This window comes from Archocentrus centrarchus, chromosome 6 (genome assembly GCF_007364275.1).
Source record: "Archocentrus centrarchus isolate MPI-CPG fArcCen1 chromosome 6, fArcCen1, whole genome shotgun sequence".
In the NCBI taxonomy this organism is placed as follows: Eukaryota; Metazoa; Chordata; class Actinopteri; order Cichliformes; family Cichlidae; genus Archocentrus; species Archocentrus centrarchus.
Genome location: NC_044351.1, coordinates 22,787,885 through 22,807,380, shown reverse-complemented (window position 1 = coordinate 22,807,380; position 19,496 = coordinate 22,787,885). Strand labels below are relative to the sequence as shown.

Below are 19,496 nucleotides of genomic sequence, written 5' to 3'. Positions count from 1 at the left end.
AAAATTTATTTTTAGATTTTTATCTTGTAACTTCAGCATTTTTAAGTTAATACAGAGTAAAATGCAACTGACCAGAGGCATAAGCTACCATTATAAACAATTAAATAATCAAAATACAGCACTGTGAGAAAGTATTTGCCCCATCCTGATTTTCTTTTTCTTTTTTTCTTATTTTTTTGCATATTTGTCACACTTACATGTTTTACATCATTAAACAAATTTTAGTATTAGACAAAGCTAACCTGATTAAATACAAAATTCAGTTTTTAAATGAGGATTTCATTTAATAAGGGGACTCTGTGCATTGATTAGACAAAAGCTGAACTTTTTTGGAAGGTTTGAGTCCCGGTACATCTGACGCAAAACACAGCATTTCTTAAAAAGAACATCATATCAACAGTCAAACATGATGATGGTAGTGTGATGGTCTGGGGCTGCTTTGCTGCTTCAGGACCTGGACAACTTCCTGTAATCTATGGAACCATGAATTCTGCTCTCTACCAGAAAATCCTAAAGGAGAATGCCTGGCCATCAGTTGATGCCCCCCCCCACCCATGTGGCCAAATTAAAACAATTCTGCAAGAAGGGTGACCCAAAATTTCTTCAAACTCTCTGCCAGTTATTGCAGATGCTCGACTGTACTTCTTGCTGCCAAGGGTGGCACAACCAGTTATTAGGTTTAGATTAATTAATAAAATGAAATCATCATTTAAAAACTGCATTTAAAAAAAAAAATTTACTTAGGTTATCTTTGTCTAATATTAAAGTTGGTTTGATGGCCTGAAACATGCAAGTGTGTGAAATAAGCCAAAAAAACCCCCCAAAAAACCCAACAACAACAAACCCCCCCCCCCCCCAAAAAAAAAAGACCCTCGGGTTATTTATTTATTTGAGGATTTGGCTATTATTAGGCAAAAAATATTGGGACTGTAGTATCTAATTACCAGGCTTCACAACACCTCCATGTACATTATTTGCATTTAACTACATGAACTGAAGCTGGAAATCTTCTCTTCAGTTGCTTCAGGGCTATGTTTGAAATGCATTGTTCAGGCGGGCATACAGATCCAAAATTATACCATTGGTCACTGTCCAGGTATTTCTAGACCACACCGTAGGTGGCCGACAAATATGTAATCACTCAAAGTCCGAAGAAGAAGAAGGAGGAGGAGCGAAGAGGAGGACTTACGGAAAGGAAATAAGGTCAAAGTGAGTCTAGTTCCGTCTTCACGATTTCCAGCTTTGTTGGGGGCCCTTAGGTTAGCTTGATATTAACCTTTTTTACTACTGCAAACAGTGTTTTTAGGAATACCCGTTCTTTTTTACTAGACATTGCTGCAACAAAATTGGATACAGATTTGTAACTCCGCCAAAGACTATAGTTACTAGATCAGTGGGTTTGACTAGCGAACACTTTCCATGCTTTTACGGTAAGTCTGCTTTTGTCCTAGCATTGCATTTGTTTATTTGTTTGAATAGCTAGCTGCAAAAGGCAGGCTAACTTGATATGTTTATGGGTGATTTTAACTAGAACAGTGTTCGCTAAAAAAAAAAAAACTGGGTGGGTGTTAGTATTAGTGGGGGTTGGGGGGGATTCGCGAAGATCTATACAGTGAGCTTTGTTTGCCTAGCTTAACTTCAACCACCAGTATAGCAGCAGCGAGCGGGAGGACCGAGCGGGACTCCAGCAGGATTTTTGGAAAAAAGGGAAAATTACTACAAGAAATAGCGGAAACTGGTAAAACTGCATGAGCTGCCAGTAAGTTTGCTGTGCACAAGAACACAGAAGAAAGTAAGCATGTACTTATTTGTTTGGGACTTAGAGCAGAACAAATGTCAGTAGCCACCAGCTAATTACAAGAACACAGGACATTTTTCCAGAATATCTTTAGTTTGCCATCGGGCAGTTTTTCATGTGTTGCATTCATTATAAATGTGTGTGTATGTGCCAGCTGTGTGCATGCCCTCTGCTGAGAGGTTGCATCCTTTCTATAGAAATACTTAGACAAAAATGCTTCCGCCATTTTACTCACTATAGGCTTTGATCATTCCCATATAAAACCCCTGATTTATGTGGCTTTTGCATGAATCAGTGAAAGTTTTTCCTGCACAGAAGCATTGTTGTTGCCTCCCAAAATATATTAAGAAATTACAGGAATGTGAATAGATTTATTACAAGGTAACATATGGACGCCTACTCTTGGTAGGGAAAAAAAACCTCAAAGCTAATGGTATGGGCGTGTATGTGCCTGCTCTCTGCTGAAAGTTTGTGTCCTTCCTATAGACATGCTTGCACAAAAGTGCCTCCCTTTTGCTCACTTGGTCTGACTATAGGATTTGAGCATTGCCATATAATATGGCTGACTTAGGTTTGGCTTTTGCATGATTCAGTGAAAGAAATAACAAAGCTAAGCAACAGGGAAGCAGCTTTTATAAGTGCAACATGTTGAACTGATATATAACATTCTAAGTAACAACATTATTAAATTGTTAATACAATATAAGTAATCAGTTTAAGTTTAGCATGGAGTGATACTCATTCTAGAAATTGCAGATGAATAAATATTATATACAAGGTTTTTCCTGCATAAAAGCATTGGTTCTCTCTTGAGTAGAGAGAGCAGAGTTGTCTTCAAGTTGCAGCTGCTTGACGAGTAATCTTTAAAAAGTCCAGTGAAAGCATTAAATCTTGTATTCACATGTTTTGAGGCTAAATGAAAGAACAGATGCACTTTTTCTGTTTTTTTAAAGCACTGGATTCATCTATAAGACATGAAAATAGGCTATGGTCAAAGTAATAGGCCTATATGAGGCAACTCAAGGTTATGCCTCAGCCTTGTATGAGTTAAAAAAAAAAAAAAGCACGCTTGAAAACATTTTTTTTTTATAAAAATGTTGTTTGTCCTAAGCTCATCTCATGCCTATATTTTTGTCTTTCATGCAGGTAACTTCATCTCTTTCAATCCGCTTTTCGGTCTTACAAGAAAGCCCGTCGACTGCTGACATGTTTGCAAGTGCAGCTCTAAGAAGAGGCGTTACTGCCCATCGCTTAAGTAAGAATGCCACCTTCTACCTGAATGAAGCAAAATTTGCAGTCCCTGGATGCCGGACCCCAACCTCAGAGCATCACAAACCCCTGCTGCTGATGTTACCATGGTTGGGTTCACGTCCCCAAGCACTGGATAAGTACTGCGACATCTACTTCAAAACAGGCTTTGACGTGCTTGTGTTTGAGAGTGGGGTAAGAATTCAGGGACTGAGAAACTGAAGGATATGTTAAAGTTAAATAAAGTTCAATTTCCATGAAATTTGTGATAAACTACTTGTACAACTGCTCATTGACCCCTATTGCTGAAACTTAGATGTTTGAAACTGATCTCCATGAGCGGTGACGAGGGCACGTGCACGGGCTTCCTGCTCGGCGGGATCGGGGAACTGAGGTGTTTGAAACTGATCACGGCGATCAGTTTCAAACACCTCAGTTTCAGCAATAGGGGTCAATGAGCAGCTACTGTTCAGATGACCCTGAACCATACCTAAACTTTAAAGTGCATCGTGTGTGTGTCTTTTTCTATATGTTAATAAATTATAGTCTTTTTAGAAGCTTGTGCTTTGAGTGCAGGCAGGCTTGTGGTTCCCAGAATTTCCAAAAGTACAATAGGAGGCAGTTATCAGGCCTCTCTCCTGTGGAACCAGCACTGGAATAAAAGCCCTAAAATATGGTACTGTCTGAGGTATGATACCTCTGTATCCATCACAGATACGGACAATATCCCAATCAATGCACACGGATCTTTAACGGATATGTTTTGGAGATTTCTCTGTAAACGGACAAGATTGGACCCTGAAAAATCCAAACTCTGAATGACCATCTGTTACAGATCTGGATAATATCTGGATAATATCCAATTAAACATCTGTGACAGATCAGATCTTCCTGTATTCTCTCTGGAAACATTACCGATACGTGGCTGATACTTAAAGTTGGATCTGCCACGGATCATTCCAGAGCGTTTCCGGATACAGGCCCTTTTTCGTCCAGTGCAGTTCCAGTTTGGGAGAGACTACCTCTGCTTTCAAGATTAGGCTTAAAATTTCCCTTTTGACAAAGCTTATAGTTGGGATGGATCAGATGATCCTGAACCTAAATTATATTGCTGTAAGCTCAGGCTGCTGGGGACTTCTCATAATGTAATAGGCACTTATCTGTTCACCATGCATTTATATGCAACTGTTACACATCATTACCGCTTACCTACTCGCTCCCTTTATCTCATTTCTTTTTTTTTTTTATCTTTTTGTGCTCTTTTTTGCCATCTTGTTATCATTTGTTTTGTGTCCACTTGTAGGATCCTTTAAACTGTAAAGCTTTCTGAGGTCTTTAACTGTTGTGGTAAACTGGTGCTATAACAACATAAATTAATACTAAATCAATGTAAATGTGAAGGCCATAGAGTAGTAAACTGAGATTGCAATAGAAACCAAACTTGTAAGATTACAAAAGTAGGCCAGGGGGAAAAAAAAACAAACTGTGGGGGCTCTGTAACTTTATTTATAAACCTTATTTTGTGAAGTTAATTCACTCTGCTTTACAGTCCAAGTCTAGTACTTTTCTGAAAGGTTGATCATTTTTTTCTTTTCTTTGTTCTGAAAGGTACTTGGGTTCCTCTGGCCACGCTGGGGTCTGGAGCACGGAAGGATGCTACTGGACCTGCTGGAGAGTGAGCGCTTCGTGTCCCGCCCCCTACTTGTACACGCCTTCTCCATTGGTGGCTATACATTCTCCCAACTGCTTGTACATGTGTCCAAGGATGCACGTAAATATCAGGCATTCACGAAAAGGATCACAGGACACATTTATGATAGCATGGTGGCAGGGTCCCTGGAGCACATGGCAACAGGTCAGTTACCTGTAACACAAATTTTGTCTAATCTCTTCTTAAAATTGCAAATTAAAAAAAAAAAAATTTTCTTCTCTCTGTTCAGGTTTGGGGAAAACTGTATTCCCAAAATGTGAGTCACTGATAAAATATGCAGCCCTAATGTATTTCGACAAGTTTAAAAGCCAGACAGTGGACCACTTTGATACATGCTTGGATGTGTTTTGGAATACTCCCGTCACCACTCCTGCACTGTTGTTCTATTGCAACAATGATCCACTGTGCGACCCACGAACTTTGACCAATTTGGCAGATTATTGGCGACGGCGTGGGCTGGATGTTACGGAAAAGAAGTGGGAAGATTCAACTCATGCCGGTCACTTTAAGAGGCACCCAGAGGAGTATCTGTCCACAATTGACACATTCGTCAGGTCTCTCAATTTTACCGTACTCAAGGCCAAGTTATGAGGTGTTTCCCAAACAATGCTGTGCCATAGGAACTTGAGTTTTCTGTGTATTAACCTCAAATGTTTTAAGCTCTAGTGGGCTACTGTACTGGGAAATTTGAATTTTTGCACTAATTGGCAACTAATGAAGGTACAACAACAGTTCAGTTAAAATACTTAATATACACAGTTCGACAAACTGCGAATCAAAGTATATCAAGAATAAAATGCTTTATAAATGGATTACAACACTGATTTCTTAGTGGTGGATGAATGTTGCAGCGTGACATCTGGTCAGGAGTGCCTTAAAACTTGATTTCAGATTTTTACACTCACACTTCTGTTGAAGAATCCTGAGTAATTTCTTTGGATTCTAATGTTAACACATAAATATAGTTTTCCATATTTAAAAAAAAAATTCTATTAACTGTCTATTAACTGAAACTAAATGACTGAAGACATCCTCGCAGTGATATCTTTAGGTGTAATTTGACAGGTGATACAAATATTTGATACTTCAAAATCTCATTTGAAATGCTGTAACCAGCATAATTTGGCATCTTCATATTACTAAAATATAATGGTTTGCCAAAATTGTTTGTTTTCTGTTGACTCGGGTCATTACAGCTCAGTGTGGTTCTTTAGCCTTTTAACTTTGTAAGACATTCAGTGCTGTTCTCAGTTAAATATATGGCGTAAATGTGTACATCATTGCATTTTTGCACAGCTTCTTTGGAAATGGGCTTGTACATTGGAGTATGTTTTAACTGTACTTCGCCCCTCACAAAAGCAAATTTTCAAAACAAATATGAACTTTGCATTTTCCTGTTTTTTTAATGCTTTCTTGGAGATGAATGTAAACGGTCGGGAAAAGATGTGAACAGAGATGCTACAAGCATACAAACTACAGGTGCTTTTATTCGTGAAACACACTACAGGTCAAGTCAGGTGTTTGATATTTTAAGTGCCTAAAGCAGGGGACAGCATGAGCGTGCTTATTAACTTGGGCACACAAACCAAACAGTTTCAAATATTTAATGTTTAGGTCATTTCTTTGGATGCTTGAGTTCAAAGTCATGACAATTCTCTGGTTTCAGCCTCCTACATGTGATCAGTTGCTGCATATATAGTGCTTCTGGATATTTCTGATGTGTTTGAGACAAGGTTAATCATTCGAATGATCAGCAAATTAATTTTTGTATTATTGAATATTTTAGTAGTTTAATGTTAGTTTGGCAGGCACTGCACAGTACACAGAAGAAACAAAAAAAGGAGACATTAGCATGAATACAGGCGAAACACTGCAAAAGTTGAAATGTGTAAGCCTAATTAATAAATTCAGATGTTCCACTAGCACCACAGAAATGTTTTTTTTTTAATCAGCAAAGCTGTCAGGATGTTCAGGGAAACGCTCAGAAACCACCTGAAGTGTACTTTACATTTTCCTTCTCAGTCAAGGGCTATTTTTTGTTTAGGAACATCAGCAGTAATATTTGCTGCTAGTTGATTATGTTCTCATTTGAAGATGTAAAACCTCCTTGAATAATTTTAATACTGAGTTGCTCCTCTTTCTGATTTCCTGCTTATAACTACATCATACTGTGTAAACTGAAGTAAATGCAATACTACTTTACCTTCTGCTGTTTGCTTCTTACGCAAAGCATTGACTCTGTTTACCTTAAGAAAGCACATCACTTGTTACTCCAACCTTATTTTGCCAAAAGTCTAGCAAGAACTCACGGGTATTTGCTGAAGCTAACGTTCACAAAAGTATATGTTCTATGAATTTTAGGTCTCTCTCTGTGTTAAACTGTACCTCTATGAATGTGTCTCTGTAGTATTCTTGAAGGATGTAACTAGTTAAATTTGGGAAAATGCTGTCTTTTCAGTTGATCTTTTTAATCATTTTAATATAAAAGAGCTGTAAGTTAAAGGAGTTTGTGCACCATATTATGAAACCTCTAACACTGTGTAATAAAGATTTGTCTGTTTTTAACTTGAACCTTGAAGATGACTGCAAATAATTCAAGTTTTTTTTCTTTCATGAAGCTTAATTATGAAGACACTTTTGTTTTGAAATTTTGAAATGTTATTAACTTTTTTCTAAAGCTTTGCACTTTGGCCTCATGGCTTTCCACATTGACCTTACAAAAGAGTCTTGGGAACTGCAGATGTGTAGAACACAGTTTGTAACTAATGAGAAGTATTTATGTTATTAGGTCCTTATCCCTGAGATTTAATCACATACCCTCAGATGGACACGTAATGAAACTAAAGATAACCTCTGGACTTAAAGCTTTTTGAATACGCAGACAGGTGATAAGGAAGGAAAAGAAATTAACCTTTGACCTTTCCAGTAGGTGGATCCAGTCACAGACATTTTGGAGATATGGTTTGAGCAACCCTTAGGAGAAAGAATCGCGGTCAGTAAGAGCGTAGTTCTGAGTGATAACCTTTATGCTGTTATGAAACATTTTTATGCCTTTGGAAGTGGACTTCTCTTTAAAATATCTGAACCCAAGATTAGAAACCTACCACACCAAAGGAGGGAGTATCTTTTGGAAGAATGGTGTCCCATCCCTTCAGTAGAGTTAACAACTGCTGAAGGCACCACCTGGTGGCAGAAGCCGTCATTCACAATACTATTATTACAGCAGGGCTAAATTATGAGCACAAGAGCCTAGAAATTATTACACAAGTGTAATCTAAGCATTACATGCCTACACAAAAATAATAATGCAAGGAATTAAACTGAAATATACAGAAGGATGTAGATAAATTGTAGGGTCTCATGTAGTTAAGAGGAAATACAGAAAGCAACATATGAATTTAATGTTTTGCCTTTGTACTGTCATGTTTGCTAACTGCAATAGCTGCTTGTTTCTAAAGAATCTTGTAAGTAATAAATTAATGGATCATCCTACACCCCCTTCAGGCTTCTGCAGCCAGCACCCTCTCACTAAAAGAGCTACTGTAGGAAATGGTACAATTAAATAAAAAGGGTCTGCAGTAATGTCAGTCAGTTTGAAAATAAACAGTATAGGGAAATATTACTTCACCATAAGAAGCTGATTTTTTTTTTTTAATCATACTGTATTAATATAATTTGTATATTGTTCCTGCATTGAAACCTCCTGGACGACAGGTGGCACTAGTGAATGCGAATATTTATCGAGTTATACTTCCATTTACTTTCAAAGATGGCTGCTTCCACATGTAAACATGCGACCTGATCCTGTGGCTAGTGGGATTAAAGTTAAACAGTTCCGCGGCGTATATATGTGTCACTGATTCGTGTGCTATCGACTACTTGGACATTAGTTTCCGCTTGTGTATCGGAAACAAACTCCACTTTAGTTTGTGAGTGACGCACAGTTAGCAGTTAGCATGGCAGCGCACACCATATTTGTTGGTTCTCTGCCAGATTCAGCTTCAAATGAGCGACTCGAAGAAATATTCTCAGAAATTGGTCCGGTAAAGAAATGCTTCGTGGTCAGAGACAAAGGTAGTGTCGACAGCATCGTTTATTTGAGTGAAAGTGATTTTTCCCTTCAAATATTAGCTACACGAACACAAACCACACAGAATCAATTACATTTGAGCGAAAAAGTCCTAAAAAGCAGTACTAATAGAATGAAATTACAACAGCAAGCATTTTTGTACATAACAGATACTTACGTCATTTTTTTAACAGACACAGAAAAATGTCGGGGGTTTGGGTTTGTCACATATTCCATGGCGGAAGATGCACAGCGAGCCTTAAAAGAAGTTAAAGACTACGACGGACATAAGCTGTCCCTGACAGTGGCAAAGAGTAAAATCAAAGACAAAAACAAAAAAGGTTTGATGACATATTTCAAAACTGGCAACCAGAAGAGTCCTGTGTCTCCTTGGTACCCTTTCACTTATTTCTTTCTGCACCTACAGAGGTGGGCACAGCTCCAAAGGAAAATCAGCAGAAATCCAAAGGCTTCAGGAAAAAGCTACTAAAAGCAAGGCTTATTATCCGGAATCTCAGTTTTAAGGTACAGTATGCTGCATGGATGTCAAATCCAACACATAAGAGCACACTGACAGAAATCTTTGCTAATATACATCATGTGTTACAGTGCACAGAGGAACATTTGAAAGAAGTATTTGCAAAGTTTGGAACTGTTGTTGAGGTCACGATCCCCCTCAAACCTGGTAAATATGGATTTATTTCTTAGTAGGTTTACAAATAAGCACCCATATTGAAGTACTGGCCGACTCTTGAGTAGATTGATTTGGTATGATATTGATTTCTATTTTCTTTCATAGATGGGAAGATGCGTGGATTTGCATTTGTCCTGTTTAAAAAAGTGCCAGAGGCTGCAAGAGCACTTAACGTTATGAACATGAAGGAGATAAAAGGTCAGTAAGTGAGCCAGTTGAGGTGTGTGTGTGTGTGTGTGTGTGTGTGTGTGTGAGAGAGTGAGTGAGTGTGAGTGTGTGTGTGCGTGTGTCATTATGACATGTCACTTTTGGGGGAAATAACTTTTACTGTTAAAATATTGGCGTTCAATTCCCAGGTCGCCCGGTAGCAATTGACTGGGCTGTGCCAAAGGACAAGTTCATTAGTACGCAGCAGTCCTCAAATTCAGGTAATTCATTAAAAATTCTTTGCTTTATGTATGCTCATATTTCCAGAAGATACAAACCTAGTTATCATTAATATAATTTTATTTGCTTTATAGCCAGTAAAAATCCAGAAGAGGCAAGTGCTGACACCGACAGTGACACTGACGATGAGGATGAAGAAAAGAAGAAAGCAGCGCCTGAACAGAAAAAGTGTGAACCTTGAACCTGCATTCCTCTGTTCATATACCATGAGTCTAGCAAGAACTGATTAACTGTACTGGTTATTTTTTTCACCACATCTGTCCACAGAGTCAGTTTAAAACCAGCTGTGAAGCAAACTGAGGAATTTGAATCAGATGATGAAGCAGAGAGCAAACAGAGCAGTGAGGAGAATGATTCTGATGATGAAGATGAGGAGGAGGATGAAGAGGAGGACGACGAAGAGGAGGAGGAGGAGGAGGATGGAGATAGCCTTGATACAGATGATGATGACGGCAGCCTGGATGAAGAGGAAAGTGAAGAGGATGAAGATAAATTAGGTATAAATAGTTGTATGTTTTACATATTTTTTATTTTCTATTTAATATATAATTAATATTTTCTTTAGTATGAAGTTGTTTTTATACATTCTGTGTATGGCTTTCTATATCTGTAGCTCAGAAGAAGACCTCAAAAAAACTCCTTCCTTCAGATGTGCAAGAGGGCAGAACAGTTTTCATCAGGTCAGTGATTCTTCCTCCCACTCAGTCCAGAGCTTGCTTTCATTTATTTTACTACGGCTCATTTGTTTCCTTGTTTTTCTTACATCCCGAAACTCTCTCTGAGCAGTCAACACCAGTTTCTTATTTTAACACTTAAATCTAAACCCATTCAGGAACCTGTCATTTGACACAGAGGAAGAAGACCTTGAGGAAGTCCTCCTTGAGTTTGGAGAAATGAACTACATAAAGGTTGTTGTTCACCCAGATACAGAGCATTCAAAAGGTCAGTCAGCGGTTCTTGAGCGAGACACATACCTGCCACTTGATTGTATTCAGTTATTCATTCATTTGTGTTATTTTTGCCAGGTTGTGCCTTTGCTCAATTTAAGACTAAAGAGGCTGCAGACAAATGCATAGCTGCAGCACAGGATGAGGCAGAGGTAATATATAATCACATATAATCAATATATAATCACATGCTCCTCTGATGGATCTATTTCCAAAGTTGGGAAATTGGTCTTTTAACTTTGTTGTGTTTAAATTGTGATGTGGAAACATCACAGACACTACAGTGAAGATATGTTGTGTGTTTAGTTGCACAGAGTTTGGAGGGTAACTAACAGCTACAACCTGTTTGATTTAAATATTAGCAAAAGAATTGATAGAAATAATAACACTCTTTGGCAACTTGGCAAGTTATGTCCTAAATTCTTTTTTCCACCTTTCCACCATGTACAGCTTGAGGGAGCAGTCATGTGTGTGAACACTGTTACTACAAATATGTGTCTTGTACCCACCCTTTTAAGGTAGGTAAGCTAGTTGTAACATTGGTTTATTTCATGTAGGATGGTGGTATCCGGATACATGGCAGAAAGCTGATGATTGTTGCAGCAGTGAGCAGAGAAGATGCTGTGAAACTGAAAGTTGATAAAAAGAAGGTAGAAACGGGCACGAGGAACCTGTACCTGGCCAGAGAGGGATGTGAGTAAACATTTATCTTGTATGCAGCTTAAGCAGCAATCGTTTTATCTTAAACATTATTAAAGTCAGTGACTTAGGTGTTTTAACATTATGCATGAAAACTTAAAGATGTAACACCTTAATATATTATATTTTTACTTTATTAATGTGTTAACTATTTCCCAGAAAAGTTTCATCTGTTTTGTGATGTCTGTACTGTTCCTGTGGACTGTGACATTAAAGTACTCTGAATTGCTTGTAAGCCACACTGGTCACAGGCTACATACATAAAGTTTGACGTATCCTGTTTGTTTAGGGGTCATGAAAACAGCTGGACAACACATCATACAAACAAGGCCTCTGCTGCTGCAACTCAACCAGATTTACTTCTTTGTTTAAATTTGGAATATTTTGTTTGATACATTTTGCCTCCATTTATTCTGTTTAATCTGTTTTTTCATAATTGTGCTAGTTTTGGCAATCATTGCATTCCTGTTGGTTGGTTAATAGATATGTTCCCTGGCCACTTCATTAGTTACACCTTACTATTACTGGGTTGGACCCCCTTTTGCCTTCAGGGCTCTTTAATTTTTCGTGGCATAAATTCAACAAGGTGTTGGGAATATTCCTGAGAGATTTTGGTCCATATTAACAGGACATTGTCCCACAGTTGCTGCAGATTTGTTGGCTGCACATCCAACATGTGAATCTCCTGTTCCACCACATTCTAAAGGTGCTCTCCTTAATTGAGATCTGGTGACTGTGGAGGCCATTTGAGTGCAGGGAATTCATTGGATTATTCAAGTTTAAGATGATTTGAGCTTTGTGACTTGGTGCATTGTCCTGCTGGAAGGATCCATTAGAAGATGGGTACACTGTGGTCATAAAGCGATGGAGATGGTCAGCAATGATACTCGGGTAGGCTGTAGTGTTAAAATGATGCTCAGTTGGTACTAAAGGGCCCAAAGCCTGCCATAAAAATATTTCCTACACCATTATACCACCACCAGCCCGAATCATTGATACAAGACAGGATGGGTCCACGATGCTGTCATGAATTCTGACCCTACCGTTTGAAAATCACAGCAAAAATCAAGACTCATAAGATGAGGCAATGTTTTTCCAGTCTTCTGTTTACCAATTTTGGTGAGCCTGTGCAAACTGTAGCTTCAGTTTCCTGTTCTTAGCTGACAGGAGTGACACCCAGTGTGCTTATTTGCTTCAAGATTTGACATGTTGTGTTTTTTTTTTTTTTTTTTTTTTTTTTTTTCCTTTTTCTGATCATTCTCTGCAAACCCTAGAGATCGTGCTACGCCATGTTCAAACTCTTAAATCACCTTTGTTCTCCATTCTGATGCTCAGTTTGAACTTTAGAAGGTTTTCTTGACAATGGCTACATGCCTAAATGCAATAAGTTGCTGCCATGTGATTGGCTAATTAGATATTTGCTTGAACAGGTGTGTACCTTATGAAGTGGTCAGTTAGTGTAGGTTGTAGCAGCAGTTTTGAGTTTTGGTCCAGGTTGTCTTTGGCTGACGAACTGTTACAGCAGCTCCACAGTGTGATCATCACAGTGTTATCATGTTTGTTATCGTTCCTGTGGGGCAGTCCAAAGCAGGCCTTAAAGGAGATTAAAGGACTTTGTACAGGCTCTGTGCTGCTAAATTGCTTCTGACTGTTATTCTCTCTGACCTCAATGCTCAGTGATTCGTCCAGGAACCAAGGCTGCAGAGGGCGTACCTGAGGCAGACATGATCAAAAGAACCAGAGTAAGAACATCTTTTATAAATGGTTCTCTTTCACTTACTCTTTCCAATTGCTCTTATTTTGAGTCATTATTTGCTGTTTTTTTTTTTTTTTTAGTTTGAAGAAATAAAGAGGGCCAAGCTTCGGGACATAAAAGTGTTTGTGTCAAAGACTCGTCTGTGTGTCCACAACCTGCCAAAGTCAGTGGACAATAAAAAACTCAAATCGCTCTGCCTTCAAGCTGTAAAAGGAGTGAAGGGAGGTCGCATCACAGAAGTAAGAATTACATTGTCGGGGTTGACATGGATTGTCAATTTGTCACAGCTTTGTGGGAAAAAAATGTTTTGTTGCCAGCAGGGGGTGTTGTGGTAAATGTTTTGTTCATGCTGGTTGTGCGTGAACCCAACTGTTTCTCTTTTTAGTGCCGGGTCATCTATGATAAGAAGCCTGAGAAAGGTCAAGTGATGGGACAATCGTTAGGTTACGGCTTTGTTCAGTTCCAGGATCACGAACATGCTCTCAGTACGCTCCGCTACCTCAACAACAACCCTTATATTTTTGGCTCACAAAAGGTACCAAAGTGCTGAAAGTAGCATAGTGTTTGAAAAGCAGCTTTAGCATGTTGATATCTTAAACTGAACATTGTGGTTTTTCTTTTTCATATTTCGTTTCCTGGCCTACAAAGAATGTTGGGTTAGCCAAGCATAACTGTATTTTGTGTCATTCTGCAGAGACCCATTGTTGAGTTCTCCCTGGAGGATTCAAGAAAACTCAAAATAAAAGAAATGAGGAAGCAGAAAAGCAAGGTATGTTTGTACTGATCTGTGTGTTAGTTGCAGCTTAGAATACCTGTTTAAAAAAAAAAGAAAAAGAAATCTTTAAATGGAAAGTAACCCTGTGTTTATTTTTGTAGGAAGCTTTCAAAAATCAGCCTTCCAAAGGAGGCGTCAAACCCAAGTCCCATCCAGCTGGAGATCAGAAAGGACCAGGGAAAGGTGGGAATAAAGCACAGACCTCACTGGATAGAACTGCACAGGAGAAAATTAAGAAAATGTTATTTTTATTATCTTGTATCATATTTGGTAATTGGATGTGATGGTTGATTACAGATGGGTGCATGTGAGCTGTTCACCTGGCCACATCCTGAGTAGTAATATTAAAGCTTTTCTTGTGCGATTGAAACACCTGCTCTGATGCATAAATGCTGTTTCTTATGCTTAATACCGTCACATCCTGTCCATAAAGCTCTTTTACTATTTATGTTATTCTTCTTAAATGTTCCCTCTGTGCACTTTTCTGTATTTATCAGGTATTCCTGAAGACCAGAAGCAAGACCTACACTATTCAGGCTTCCACACCACTCCTGATGTTGAACACGTAGAGTTGCAGAACGGGAAGAAACGAAAGAAAGTGCTGCCTTTGCCTTCCCATCAAGGACCAAAGATCAGGTGTCATTTTTAGTACTTTTACTAGTTGCCTGTCTGCCTGACACTGGTCACTTTGTAGTTCTACATATAGGTAATTACAACAAAGGCTACCAGACACACCTGTTAATGCAGAGCCAATCAGAGTGTGTTCTTAAACCATGTGGGATTTTACAAGTGGAAATTACTGATAATGTAAAATTTTAGTTTTGATGACATCAATCATATGACAGCAGTAAGAAAGTCTAGAGACCCTAACCAAATTAAAAACCAAATGGAAATACTGACTGTAACTCCACAGTGGAAATCAGAACTAAGTTATAGATTGTTAATGCTCATCCTTTGCAGAACACGTGACAAGAGAAAGCAGCAGGCCCCCCCACCCAAGAAAGCCAAGCCTGGATTGAAAAGGAAGGAGCATCAGAAGCAACAGATGGAGAAGCACGCACAGCCCAGAAACCAGGTTTATAAAATTTGTGTTGCATGCTCTTATTTGTAATCTTGAGTCATATTCACAAAACATCATAGAGTAAAGAACACCTACGGGTTGAATATGGCAGAATACTAAAAGCAGTCATTCTTAATTTTATTTTATTAGAGCTTGATGTGGGGAAAGTAAGTAAACTGTTATGACAACCAAAAAAAAAAAAAAGAAAGGGTAATATCTGCTGAATACACATTTGCATTCATGAGTAATATATAGGTTACAGTAAAATGTTTTGGTGTCATCACGTGTTGCTGCTGTTACTGCAACACTGGAGATGGATGAATGGATGGGTAGTTTATTTTAAATCATTCCCATTTTTTTATGGCTTATTAAAAATCTCTTCAGTTTTACAGATTTGTGGAAGTGGAGCTTTTCCTTTGCCTTCATCTTCCATTTATGTTTGTTAATTTTGGTAGAAAAGGTTTGTTGGGAAAAAATGATTTTGTTGCAGATTTGTTGGTTTTTGTCACTATAGTCTCTGAGAGCAGTTTGCATTGCAGTATTTTTACCTGGAACTGTGTTTTTCCTTTTTTGGATACTCTGTGGCTGTCACTTTGTGAAGTTCTCTTAAATGGCTCGTTATAAAATAAGTATGCATCGTTGGTAAAAATATGTTGATTTGATGCTATAAGATGTGTTTGGACAAATGTGAATGGTTATTAATTGAGCCAGTATATATGTGAAGGTACAAGAGAACAGGATGTCAAGTGTATAAGAGGTAACAGTCAGGGTCATTATTTGATTTGACATGTTACTGTGTGACCTACTGAGGAAAGAAAAATCAGGTTTTGGGAAGAACTTAGATAATTTCTGCTATATTAGAGTTGTTAAGTATTTATGACTGCACAGCACTCAAAGTAGTCTTGAAAAAATTGCACAGTGTGGTCCATAATGTAAGAAATTACACACTGCCATCTGTCAGCAGTGCTGCTAAACTCTTTTTTTTTTTTTTTTTTTTTTTTTAAAGAACAATAAGTTGCTAGTTTTATTGTCCTGTAACTCCACATGACATTTTGTTCTGTTGCTTTTCAGAAGGTCAAAATGGCAAAGAAGCATTTCAAGCAAAAGCATGGAGACCGCTTTGAGAGCCTGGTGGAGCAATACAAGAAGAAACTGATGGGCAACAGTGACACCAATATCAAAAGAAGTAAATGGTTTGATAGTTAACTCTCTGTGTGTGTGTGTGTGTGTGTGTGTGTGTGTGTGTGTGTGTGTGTGTGTGTGTGTGTGTGTGTGTGTGTGTGAGTGAGAGAGAGAGAAAATGTACTGTGATGTAAAGTTCTGAAGAAACAGAGGTCCTCTACATTGACATCCTGGGGTTTCAGAGTAATTACAGTTTTTCTTAAAATTTGCTTTTGTGTCAACATTAACTGTACAGCATGATGCTCTCATGCTCAAGCATACATTCTGCCCTTGTGTTTGCTTTTGTCTGCTCTTTTAACCAGTGAAAGAAACCTAATTATGTAAGGAGAAATTTTTTGTACATGTATTTTTAGGAAAAATAAAACATTTTACTTTGTTGCAACCCACATTTGTTGCAGTGTTGAAAGATTCATTAATACCTTATGATAGTTTTCTTTCAACTCAACTTTATTCATAGTAGTTTTTATCAGGAGTTAATCATAAGCCGATACCTCTGGGAAAACACTTCCCACTCATGTACCGTGACTGTATTAGTGTAGCAAGAGCTCAACACCCACAAATGACATTATACATTAACCTGGTCTACGTGCCTTTTTCATGTCATTGTGACGATTCTCATTTCATCTTAAACTCACTAAACAAAACTGGCAGAACATCACAGAAGACCAAAAATCAATTTGTTAAAAAAATTTATTGATGTTTTACTGCGACAGTTATAAAAAAAATAGTGCCGGATGCACCAAAACATAAAATGTGCCATCTGTGGACATAAATAGACATTTTATGGAAGATCTGGTGTTTGACTGAGGTACAGTTATTATGCAAACATCATGTGGGTTTCTTAGCAAGTTGCAGGCTGGTTTTCAGGAATTTCCAGGGATGATGTCATCTTTCATCATGACGTCCTCCAGTTAACCCTACACCGCTGGTTTAACTTGATGACTGACTTAATGTGAAACACATTTTTCACTCAGAGCTCTTTGCTTTATGCAACAGTCCAAACCTTGTGAGCAGCTGATTTACTTTGGTGTGCAGAGCAGTCGTTTTACATTTCTGTGGAAACATTTAGGCTGCATAGCCTGTGGTAAAAAAATAATGACTTTTACAAAGTGCATATTTTCTAAAAACAGTACATAAATAAATACATAATATACATAAATAAGTGACTGTTCAAGAATGGATTTGATTCAAAATATCAAGTTCAATGTGGACAAATCAGAATTTAAAGTCAGACATCACGGATGGAGACTTTAAAAACATCTTCAAACAATCATGGTGGTAAATTGGAAACGTTGGTCCTGATCTCCATCCTTCAGCAAGTCTCCAGCTGATCCAGATTTTTCAGCAGCAGATTTAGAAACTCTTTCACTCTCATGAGAGCCTCCATGCCCACGGTGTCAATGAATTCTTTCCGGCTCTGTAGCTCTTGCAGTGGCCCTGGTACTGGAGGCTTTGGTCGCTGTTCGCTGCAGTACCCCTGCCTCCACTGATTGATGTAACCTGTCAGTGAAGAGATGTCATACTTGATCTGGGAGACCCCATTAAGGGTGTCAGAAATCAGGCTGTTGTAACCGTCCAAGACTGTCACTATGGAGGAAGTTCCATCCAAATCATCAGCAGGTGGGTTGAGAGTCAGGCCACTGGGGACCTTCAAATGGAAGGTGAACATAATTCAATTAATAACACAGCAACTCTTAAATACTAAAGTCTCCACAAACAGAACTATGAATCCTACCTGGAAGTCTTTGTCCAGCCTAACCACCAGCTGCTCAGCCATCCATTTCACTTTTGATTTCATCTTCACTACTTCCACTGGCAGAGGAGCTGCTGCGCACATGCTTAAAGCTTGAAACAGAGACAACAGGAGCACCCGAGTGTAGTCCATAGTGTTGTATTCCCACTGTTGTACAGAACACAGAGAAATGACAGTATTCCTAGGAGAGGAATGGAAAATGCCATGATTAGAGATAAAGGATATTCTTCTTTCTAATGAATGCAATTTGCACTTGCTCTTTAACCAGTGTATCATCTCACTAAGCTGAATTAGTTCATATCTACATCTAATCAAGTCACTGATGTTTGTGCACATGCTTTCTGCCAGCAATTTACTCAACCTGTTTGATATCGACAGCAAATATTTGTGATGTGGACACCTGTGAATTTCTGGCTGTATAACAGGTACAAAGATCACAGATTTTGCCTCCCACTATTAGTCTCTCCAGTTTTCCAAAACATTACTAAATTCTCAGAGAACCATAAAAGAAAGTATAAGTTCCTTTTACACACTTTAAACTTGAGCTAGAATGGTAGCTAAAACACATGTAACCAGTAAACCAGAATTTCTGGTAAAAACTTTTTCACTGACATCCTGTACTACAAGTACGTTTAGCATCGACACAAAGCTGCACTCATCAGTGGAGAAACCACCAATCCGATAGTGGACACAGAGAAACAAAGATGCTGACGCCTGTGAGATTAAGGTTCGATGAGCTGTGCAGAGAGATGGAGTAGAGAGTTGACCTTACCTTGGTTTGATGTCTGCGAGTATGCCACTGTTAGGCTCCATCAGGACATCTTATATTGGAGGGCTGTTGACTCATGTCTTACTCACCTCTCTCCGACCCCCCATTCCCCCATTCATCCACCCCCTCACTTACTTCTCCCCATATCATGCCCCTGAATCCCCTGGTGGTGCTGCATCAGACAGGAAGAGGTTGACTGTGCAATAGATTTTTGACACCTTCCCTATAACACATTTATTACATAGAGATAAGTCTATGTGAGACTAATATAATAAAGTAATTTTATTACCTCTTACTTTTTGGAGGTATTCATATTGTGTGTGTGTGTGTGTGTGTGTGTGTGTGTGTGTGTGTTTTTTTTTATTATTGCCTTTAAAGAGGTACTGTTTGTTGACATTGTGCATGTTTTACTGCATAGCCATACCTATGTAAATGTACATATGTATTCAGATTTTAACATACCACAATTCTCACAGTGCAAAAAAAAAACAAAACAAAAAACTTTTACTGCTTGTCTCACTGTTGTTACACCCATCAAGATGAGGCTTACAAATAGTTATAGGAGTTCTTATTTTTAAGTAGTGTAAC

At 38.4% G+C, this 19,496-nt stretch overlaps 3 protein-coding genes across 5 annotated transcripts; 2 read left to right on the top strand and 1 right to left on the bottom strand.

Moving 5' to 3' along the window:
- Positions 1–1,072: 1,072 nt before the first annotated feature.
- Positions 1,073–7,296, top strand: LOC115781879 (transmembrane protein 53-A). 2 transcript variants are annotated; one of them, XM_030731792.1, is made up of 4 exons: positions 1,073–1,209; positions 2,945–3,241; positions 4,655–4,901; positions 4,987–7,296. In XM_030731792.1, exons 2-4 carry the CDS (start codon positions 3,005–3,007, stop codon positions 5,346–5,348), a joined length of 846 nt encoding a protein of 281 aa, XP_030587652.1. In that variant the 5' UTR covers positions 1,073–1,209; positions 2,945–3,004; the 3' UTR covers positions 5,349–7,296. The 2 variants fall into 2 exon arrangements, with proteins under 2 accessions (XP_030587652.1, XP_030587651.1); XM_030731791.1 differs by lacking the exon at positions 1,073–1,209 and adding an exon at positions 1,217–1,430.
- A 1,232-nt stretch (positions 7,297–8,528) lies between these two features.
- Positions 8,529–16,774, top strand: rbm28 (RNA binding motif protein 28). 2 transcript variants are annotated; one of them, XM_030731597.1, is made up of 20 exons: positions 8,529–8,831; positions 9,021–9,167; positions 9,254–9,351; positions 9,436–9,511; positions 9,626–9,718; positions 9,877–9,948; positions 10,042–10,135; positions 10,235–10,464; positions 10,581–10,647; positions 10,800–10,909; positions 10,993–11,066; positions 11,472–11,607; positions 13,291–13,355; positions 13,450–13,608; positions 13,755–13,904; positions 14,064–14,138; positions 14,246–14,327; positions 14,642–14,780; positions 15,105–15,219; positions 16,276–16,774. In XM_030731597.1, the coding sequence occupies exons 1-20, from the start codon at positions 8,714–8,716 to the stop codon at positions 16,408–16,410; spliced, it is 2,235 nt and encodes a 744-aa protein (XP_030587457.1). In that variant the 5' UTR covers positions 8,529–8,713; the 3' UTR covers positions 16,411–16,774. The 2 variants fall into 2 exon arrangements, with proteins under 2 accessions (XP_030587457.1, XP_030587458.1); XM_030731598.1 differs by having other exon boundaries at positions 8,714–8,831; positions 10,235–10,455.
- A 284-nt stretch (positions 16,775–17,058) lies between these two features.
- On the bottom strand, positions 17,059–18,939 carry lepa (leptin a). Its single transcript, XM_030732133.1, has 3 exons — positions 18,912–18,939; positions 18,122–18,320; positions 17,059–18,034 (listed from the first exon to the last, which is right to left on the bottom strand). Exons 2-3 carry the CDS (start codon positions 18,269–18,271, stop codon positions 17,699–17,701), a joined length of 486 nt encoding a protein of 161 aa, XP_030587993.1. The 5' UTR covers positions 18,272–18,320; positions 18,912–18,939; the 3' UTR covers positions 17,059–17,698.
- Positions 18,940–19,496: the final 557 nt, after the last annotated feature.

Coding starts and splice junctions, on each gene's coding strand:
- rbm28 (XM_030731597.1), top strand. CDS start 8,714: ATGGCAGCGCACACCATATTTGTTGGTTCTCTGCCAGATTCAGCTTCA. Junction 13,356..13,449: donor ACATGATCAAAAGAACCAGA/GTAAGAACATCT, acceptor TTTTTTTTTTAG/TTTGAAGAAATAAAGAGGGC. Junction 13,905..14,063: donor ATATTTTTGGCTCACAAAAG/GTACCAAAGTGC, acceptor GTCATTCTGCAG/AGACCCATTGTTGAGTTCTC.
- lepa (XM_030732133.1), bottom strand. CDS start 18,271: ATGGACTACACTCGGGTGCTCCTGTTGTCTCTGTTTCAAGCTTTAAGC. Junction 18,035..18,121: donor GGCTGGACAAAGACTTCCAG/GTAGGATTCATA, acceptor TTCCATTTGAAG/GTCCCCAGTGGCCTGACTCT.
- LOC115781879 (XM_030731792.1), top strand. CDS start 3,005: ATGTTTGCAAGTGCAGCTCTAAGAAGAGGCGTTACTGCCCATCGCTTA. Junction 3,242..4,654: donor TGCTTGTGTTTGAGAGTGGG/GTAAGAATTCAG, acceptor TTGTTCTGAAAG/GTACTTGGGTTCCTCTGGCC. Junction 4,902..4,986: donor CCTGGAGCACATGGCAACAG/GTCAGTTACCTG, acceptor CTCTCTGTTCAG/GTTTGGGGAAAACTGTATTC.